Source organism: Prunus mume, linkage group LG8 (genome assembly GCF_029339155.1).
Source record: "Prunus mume cultivar Tortuosa linkage group LG8, ASM2933915v1, whole genome shotgun sequence".
Lineage (NCBI taxonomy): Eukaryota > Viridiplantae > Streptophyta > Magnoliopsida > Rosales > Rosaceae > Prunus > Prunus mume.
Window position 1 is genome coordinate 2,305,028 of NC_142705.1, and position 8,634 is coordinate 2,313,661.

The 8,634-nt window shown below is 38.1% G+C and overlaps 2 protein-coding genes across 2 annotated transcripts; one reads left to right on the top strand and one right to left on the bottom strand.

Annotated features, from left to right (window-relative positions):
- The first annotated feature begins 373 nt into the window (after nucleotides 1-373).
- LOC103341111 (serine/threonine-protein kinase PBL34-like) lies at nucleotides 374-4,137 on the top strand. The gene is made up of 6 exons (XM_008244589.2): nucleotides 374-898; nucleotides 1,724-2,043; nucleotides 2,149-2,284; nucleotides 2,593-2,726; nucleotides 2,805-2,928; nucleotides 3,292-4,137. The coding sequence occupies exons 1-6, from the start codon at nucleotides 778-780 to the stop codon at nucleotides 3,744-3,746; spliced, it is 1,290 nt and encodes a 429-aa protein (XP_008242811.1). The 5' UTR covers nucleotides 374-777; the 3' UTR covers nucleotides 3,747-4,137.
- Nucleotides 4,138-4,850: 713 nt separating this feature from the next.
- Nucleotides 4,851-8,256, bottom strand: LOC103341110 (U11/U12 small nuclear ribonucleoprotein 25 kDa protein-like). The gene is made up of 4 exons (XM_008244588.3): nucleotides 5,916-8,256; nucleotides 5,751-5,844; nucleotides 5,537-5,636; nucleotides 4,851-5,444 (listed from the first exon to the last, which is right to left on the bottom strand). Exons 1-4 carry the CDS (start codon nucleotides 6,094-6,096, stop codon nucleotides 5,316-5,318), a joined length of 504 nt encoding a protein of 167 aa, XP_008242810.1. The 5' UTR covers nucleotides 6,097-8,256; the 3' UTR covers nucleotides 4,851-5,315.
- Nucleotides 8,257-8,634: the final 378 nt, after the last annotated feature.

Here is an 8,634-nt window from a genome sequence, read left to right on the forward strand (position 1 = left end):
TCAAATATGCTCTTGACTGTCTTTCTATTAGTTTTGACCAAACAATAATACAAGCAAGAATTGTTTACTAATAAGAAAACTTATTTGACCCTCAATTAGGAAAGCTAATAAAGATTAATTCTTACATATTACAAACTACTTATATGGAAAGATGTTTAAGCTCAGGTGCCAATATTGTATCAGCCTATCAGGCACACTTGATCTGCTAATAATAAACCCAAACTAGTCAGTCATACACTTTCACATATTACACACAGCCTTCTCATGTTATAAGAACTTTTAACATGCCATTTCTAATTCATTTCCAAACATCCAATATAGTTAGTTCATTACACAAATGTTCAAAGACATGGATTTGGCTGTGTAGGTTTCCCTTGCTTGCCAAAACAGTTGTTAGGGTACAATGTTTGAGGTAATTTTTTGTAGGTAATTTTGTCTAGAGAGAGAGAGAGAGAGAGAGAGAGGCGTTCCCATCCATCCCCCACACAAAAGGTGGTGGCAAAAAAGTTCTTTTTGTACACACTGCGATGATGGCGATGATGATGCCTGCAATCTCCAACAGCAGCAGCAGCAACAACAATACTAACAAAAAAACCAACACAAATTCTTCCTCTCTGTCTCTCTCTCTCTCTCTCTCTTCACCATACCTCTCCTATCTCCTCCTCTCTGTTATTTACACTCTTAACTTAAGCATGGTTAATATCTCTATCTGTTCCATCACATCGATCCCATGCAATTATGTTGAAAACCCATGAAAGCTAAGACCTTGAAAGAGCCATGGACAACAAGTGTGGGTGCTGGGCTGTCCTCAAACGCGGCGTTAGTGGTACCTGCAAGTCCTCTGCTTCCAAAGACTCTGTTAACACTATCCCTCGCACTAGTCTTGTTTATGATGCAGGTATATATTCTATAGCTTGTGTTTTCATTCTGCAACTTTCATTATTTATGTGTTTTCTCAAAATCTTAGAATCTTATAGATTGATCTAATTATCTCATAAATGCGCCATTTGAATCTTTTTATGGGTGTGTTCTGTCTTCAATTTCTCGCAGACTTTTGATACGACGCGCTCTATCTATCTATCTCTGTGAATTTTTCAAGCAAATCAAAACAGCTTCAGTGGTTTTTTAAAAAAATCCGGGGGTGATTCTATACACAGCTTTCCCCTGTTTTCTCAACAACGTTTCAAAATTTTGTTGTTCAGAACTGTCTCTGCAGTTTTATTTGAATTGAGAAATCACGATGTAGTGGTAATTTATACTCCAGATCTCGAACTTGGTTTCTGCTGGTTTCTCTCCAAGATCTCTATCCTGACCTTTATTCACCAAAATTTGCAATAATTTTTTTTTTTTGGTTTTAGTCAAACTCAGTGGCCACTGAAGACTATGAGAGTGATTTATACCTGGTTCCTTCTCGTGGATGCATAAATTTTTTTCCTTGATTGATGGGAAACCGCAGTGTTAGTCCTTATAAATGTGACACGGTCTTCATGCCACTTATCTGATTAATATCACAAACATCTGAAAATTTTGAGTTTCCTGCCCTTTAGTTAACTGATCTTTTAGCTCAATTTGGTTGCATAAGTTCAGTCCTGCTGGAATGTTGGTTGAATTTTTCAGTATCTGTGCAAGTTGTATCTTGATGTTCTATTTCAAAATGTCAAACAAAGCATTAGAAAGACTTGTGATTGAAGAATTGTTGTTAAGGCTCATTCCTTCATTGCAGCAACGGAGACCAGATATCTTAACGCTAGCAATAGGGACCTCCTGCCCCCTAATGAAGCCCAATTATCCTCTGATACTCCCAATCCACCACCATCAGATGAGAAGCCTACTCGCCAGTTGCTCCAATTTACTTTTCAGGAGCTCAAATCTGCAACCGGGAACTTCAGACCGGATAGCATTCTCGGCGAAGGTGGATTTGGATACGTCTTCAAAGGGTGGATAGAGGAAAATGGAACAGCACCAGCAAAACCTGGATCAGGGATTACAGTAGCAGTTAAAAGCTTAAAGCCAGATGGTCTCCAAGGCCATAGAGAATGGGTGGTTAGTAGAATATCTGCCTTGGGTTAGTAGATTATTGCTGATAAAGGATTGTCCTTGAGGTACTGAAAAGTTGGAAGGTGACATGTGACAATTTCTTTGATGCAGGCCGAAGTTGACTTTCTGGGACAGCTCCACCACCCTAATCTTGTAAAGCTTATTGGATATTGCATTGAAGATGATCAAAGGCTGCTTGTTTATGAGTTTATGACCCGCGGGAGTCTTGAAAATCATCTTTTCAGAAGTGAGTGAAATGTTTTGTTGTCTGTTCTTCCTTGTCATCTTTGTTAAATCTCTTGTAATGTGGTTCATTTTGGATTCTCCATCAAAACACCTTCTAGGCATAATTAGTTCCTAACTTCAGTCGGAAAATTTTGTCTTGCCGGTAGTGTAATATCACAATGAATTTCAGTTTCCTGTTAGTAGGCTGCTGTTTCCCCACTGAGTATCTGCTTTCCCCATCTTTAGTGCCTGTATTCTCTCTAATATTAATTATTTAATACTGTATACTATGATATGGATGCTGATTCTGATTGTTCAAAATGTTTGAAGGGACTATACCTCTGCCATGGTCCAATAGGATTAAGATTGCACTTGGTGCGGCAAAAGGATTGGCCTTTCTCCATAATGGTCCAGAACCAGTCATCTATAGAGATTTTAAGACATCCAACATTTTGCTTGATTCGGTATATACCTTAATACTGTTGATTAACCATGTTGAGTGTTTTGCTTAAAGGATTCAACAAATTTGTTTTTCTCTATAGGAATACAATGCAAAGCTATCAGATTTTGGTTTGGCAAAAGCCGGGCCTCAGGGAGACAAAACACATGTTTCTACCAGGGTTGTTGGAACGTATGGCTATGCTGCTCCAGAGTATGTGATGACAGGTAAGAAAGTCATAGCAGATAGTTCAAAGTAATTTGAGTCTGTTCAAACTTTCACATACAGTATAAGTCTTCTGTGAGAATTAGAAGTTCAGGAGACTAGCTGAAGATAGCATGTACGTTTAATGTTTACATTGGAAGAAAAACAAGTTGAACCGTATGAACAGAGCACTAGGAAAATTAAGAACATCATAATGATCTTCAGCTATCTGAACTTCTTTTCTTAATTAATCCTATTGGCCCAATTGTGATTCGCCTTTTTGGATTTACAACCTTATTAACCCAAGGATCTTCATGTTGAATTTCTTGTTCCAAAAACGATTTGAGATCTCACTAGTACGATTGTTGTTTCCTTCATTTTTCCAGGACACTTGACATCTAAAAGTGATGTTTACAGCTTCGGCGTAGTTTTACTTGAGATTTTAACAGGAAGAAGATCGATGGACAAGAAACGCCCTAGCGGAGAACAAAACCTTGTGGCCTGGGCTCGGCCACATTTAGCTGACAAGCGAAAGCTTTCCCTTCTAGTGGATCCACGCTTGGAATTGAATTACTCCATTAAAGGGGTACAGAAAGTCTCACAATTGGCTTACAACTGCCTTAGCAGGGACCCAAAATCCCGGCCTACAATGGATGAAGTAGTGAGGGTTCTTACTCCATTGCAAGATCTTAATGACCTGGCCATCTTATCTCATCACTCTCGTTTATCTCAACAAGGAAGGCGCAAGAAGAAACCTGATGGAGCTCACCAGCTCACCTACAGCCAATCTAAAAGCATAAGAGATTCTCCGTTGAATACTGGCAAGCAGCAACGTAGGTGATGGGCGGTCAACCCCTTTCCTTGACTGACCCAACAAAGGTCCTGCCTTTGCTAAATGGGTCGTGTGAGGACAGTTTTCTTGTGCTTGTATAACTTTGGGGTGTATGAGTTTTTTCAGAGCCAAAGGGACAATGGAAGAGGCTATGAAAGATGAATGATATGAGATCCTTTTCCTTTGAAGTACCCTTGCATTAGAGATCAGCTAACCCATCAATATTTGGGAACCAATATAATCCTCATTCGTCATGGTTTGCCTATGTTTCAGTTGAGATATATATATTGATGATATCTTGTAATTAGATAAACCTCTCATTTCTCTAAGATTGTTATTTTCTGCAGCTAATGTCAGTCACTTTGAGTTTATATTTAAAGCTGCATGCACTTTCCTTTTACATCTTTCCAGTTCTGCAGATTTTGCTGTTAATTACATATACAAATAAGTTAACATGCTCTCTAAATTTTGCTATTCAGTGTGAACCGAATAATTAAATCAGTAATGACAAACCTTTAGGTCATACCTAAAAGATAAGCTAGCTACCAGCATCATGTATCAGCATGTTTCCTGCAAAAAATCACTACTTTCCAGAGTCCACAAATTCAGATGCAAAGGCGCATGTCTTTATTCTGCGCGCATAAATTTCCATGACGTGAGCATTTTGCAAGCTGGCTGGTTTTGATATCTCTCCTTCTTCCTACCCTACATTTATTTAACCAAAAAATAAAATCGTATCTGCCTTAAACTTATTCCACACACACATATACAATACAAATGGGCACGTAGAAAGGGCATACAGTACGTACTGAAGCATTCCTTTTGGTTACCAAAACTAATATGCTTGCCATCCGCAAAAGGAAAAAATGGTATGGTTCATCTTCAAATTTCTTGTAAGGTTTATTATCCCATCAGCCGCAATCTACAAACTCTGGAGTTTCATGATGTTAGTTAAATTTTTCAAGAAAGATGAGGGCAGAACAGGATCGTATTCGAATTCAGCGCAAGTTGAGTTCTGTATATTTTCCAGCTCTTAATTAAATTTTTCTTTGAGTTGCAGTGCTATTTTCATTCATGCGCGGGCATTAATCAAATTTTCATCTATAAACAAGAAAAGAAAAGGAACAAATGGCATAAAAATAGATGGACCAAGTCGAACGTACATGTACATTAGATCTACGTCCAATTAGCTAGCTATACACAAAAAAGACAAATGTATCGTAGTCCAAGTTAATGAGTTCTGCAGTGAGTCCGAACTCATGGCTAACTATACAATTATGCAGAGTAAGACATTTAGATATCCTCCTCTCATCAACATGTTTGATCGCCTACCTACCCTTCTATAAGTCTCCTAATTAAATTTCCATGGCATCGTTGGTGCTTGAAACATTTATCGATTTCGATTTTGGTCACAATCGAACCATGTTATTTCAACAATTTACAATGTTCCTGTGAATCTACTGCACCTATAAACAACACAATGACTAACCGAAAAAAAAGAAAAAGAATGAAGGGATGTCAGATTTGTCATCTGTGGAAGCATTCGTGTCCACAAGCCTAATACTGCATGGCAATTCATCACGTGTAATGATTGTTCATCACAAGCTGTTCATAGGCAGGGCTGTCATATATCCTTTTCCTCCACAACCCTATTCGTCTCTTTTCCCGGCCCTCATACTTAATTGAAACATGCCGCACAAAACATATCTGTACATTTAATCACAACAATACGATCATTAAGCCACTAAATAGATATATAAATTATAATTAAGATGACAAAAAATAAAATAGATCTCAACCTGATCGCCATCCTTGATTCCAAAAAGTCGGATATATGCCTTATAATCGAGAAGCTTCTGGCCTTGATAACATAAGCAAAAATGACCCCACACATGTGACCTGTGATCAGAAATTTGAATTGTTAGTTTTTATGAAGCTGTGCAACATGTAGCAAATCTAATTACTAATTTCAAAACATAAACCCAAATCCATGCACATCGTATACGTGCGTACCATGAAATCATTTCATCTATTGGTGACTGATTAAAAACATCCTTCACTGCCTCTTTAAGTTCGGCCACCGTCGCCGTCTTCGGAACTTCCACCTCTACATCCATTAAAAAGAAGAAGATTAATTACAATAAATAAATCATGAGCACGACTCAATCAAACATCTACCAAAGCTAGAGCCGTCCAATTTGATAACGAAGAGCTTAAGGGGCTGTTGGGGCAGCTTTTGGTAGACATGATTCTTTCCAACGCTACAGCTGAGCAGCCGTCCAGGGGAAATTGATGCCGGAACACATAGGGTGCAGGCGGAGACGTTGGTCAACTCCGGTTCCCAAGTACCCACCTCCATTTCATACGAACACAAAATTATCCAACAAGAAATCTAAATTCCTCGGCCTGGGATGAGAAGTGAAGTACCCTATAAACGAAATGGATGGTTCTCCTCCGATGAATGCACTTGCAAGCTAGTTACAAAACAAATAAATAAATCTGTTGGTAGGCTTTGATGGAGTTAGCTAAGAGAAATATGAGAAACCAAAGCTGTTTGTAACGCGTCTGAGTTGAATGAAGGCTCAGGATATTTCAGAATATATAGGGAGGGTGGTAAATCAATCAATTTCTAAAGTCCCTACAGACTAGGCTATATTTTTGGTCCACAGAGTCTTAAAAAAACCAATTCCAAGGGATTGGTTTAAAGGTCAAAGGTTTACCCTAAAAACTAACAATATGGGTGGGGGTGGTTGCATTTGCCAAACTGATCATGGCTGGCCAAATGCTCTAATGAAAAATGAAAGCGGTTAGGTTACAGATCTAAGAAGCTGTGCAGCACAACAAGTAGCATCGGGTTACAAACAGAAACGTCAAAAACAGAACGAAGCTCAACTTATGAAAACCGACACCGACCAGAACTATAGCCTTCTACCGAATAATTTTTACATATTATTTGATGATTCAATAACTTTCCTGTCGTATTTTTTTTTCTTTGCTACCCGTGGACGACATGAAGTCCCACTTCTTCTCATTACGCTTATTTTGTCTTCAAATACAGATAATATTTTTAAATCTGTGAGTTGATTGGTCGTCACACCTCTATAAGAGATGTAATCAAACATTAACTTAATTTATTGGACTTTTGATTTATATGTTAATGTGTTCAACCTGATCAACAATTCATCTATGAAAAGTAAAAGAGTTGACTTGTTTGACTGACTATTAATTGTCAAAGAATACAAGTTAACAGAAATGTACATGAAGGGAAAGTCATTAAAGTGTCTCTCCATCGATCACAAGAAATTACATGAGAGAGAGAGAGAGAGAGAGAGAGATTGCATATCTGTGATCGATCTCTAGCTAGCTAGATCGAGAGGACTGCTTGGAATCAGAAATGAAGTATAGCATGCAGCATCTCTGCTGGGGATCACAAAGGAAGAAAGAAGAAGTAATTATACTGCACATATCTTACATTAGAAAGTGCACATTTGATCAAAAGTTCGAATTAACCTGTTGTGCACATTTGATCAGAAATTAACATTAAACTAACACATATGCAATATCATCATGCGACAAGTCACTTAATTAAGAACATATGTAGATGAGGTTAGAGAGAGGAAATCAATTCATCATGATGAAGAAGAAGAAGAAGAAGCAACAATTAGTTGAGAAAGTGATATTGGCGCGGCTCAATCTGAGATCAATTTACGGCAGCAGGCATGTGTAAATCTGTCTTCGGATTGAACCTCACCAACATCGCTTTCTCTTTTGCTTCCCCAACGTGCATATAGATCCATCAAATGATCTTTCTTATAATTTTTTTTACATAAAAAAAAACAGCTAAGCAATAAAGCAGATGTTCTTTCATTTCACCGTGACCCCGAAAACACGTCAAGATGTTCAAAACATGTGGGCTAGCTAAGGAGTTTGTGGCGATCTTTTTGCCTTTTAAGCAGGGCTGCTGCCACTTACCTAAGAAAAGGAGCAAAAGTACTTGAATAAAGAATACCAAATATGGGCCCATGTCCCTCGAACCAAATTATAATATAATTACAAAAGAACAATAGTGATCATCGGATAATATAGTTTTTAGGTAAATATCCTTGTACAGAAATTAAATTAAGGTGGCTGATAGGTTGGTGAAGTGGAAGGTCAAGGTATAGTGGATTGTAGGTGTGGAATTGAGCCAGTAGTGGGTCTGTTGGATTTCAAAATATAACCAAATGGCACCATCGATTCAAATGCATAGGGCAATAACATTTTTATACTCCGCTATAGGAATTAAGTACATAATCAAGGGATAAACAAAAAATCAATAGTAATTGGAGTGGGAGTTTAGAATCATGCATGATACAAACATTACATGCAGCAATAGAAAACAACCTAATATGCAGAGTTTCTACAAGGATTCAACCTAAGAGGTTCAGAAATAAAGAGCTCATGGAAAGAGATATGAACGTATGGCACACAAGGATGAGGAAGGGAAAAACAAGTGATATTTGTGAGAGAGAGCTGAGAGAGTGAGGAGTGAGGAGGGAAGGGGTGGAGAGGCAGAGAATGTATACTGGTAGGTTTTGCCTCGGGATGGGAAGGGATGAAGAAGAAGAAGGTGAGTGGAATGATGTCAATGGGGAGCAACACTTACTTTAGGGTTTGTCATGCTTAGTTTGTACTCAAATAAATCAAACACCTTCCCCTGCGCATGCACCTGAAAATATTCTCCCACCAAAAAACCCAAACAACTCCTTTTGATTGTGCCTCTCTTTCTACTAATTTTATTAATATTTTAGCCCCCACCCTTTTCAATTTTGTATGCCATGCTTGCAATATGTGATTAATTAATTTACCTAAGAATAAGATGCTTGGCTTATATGTAATAATAATATTGTACGCCATG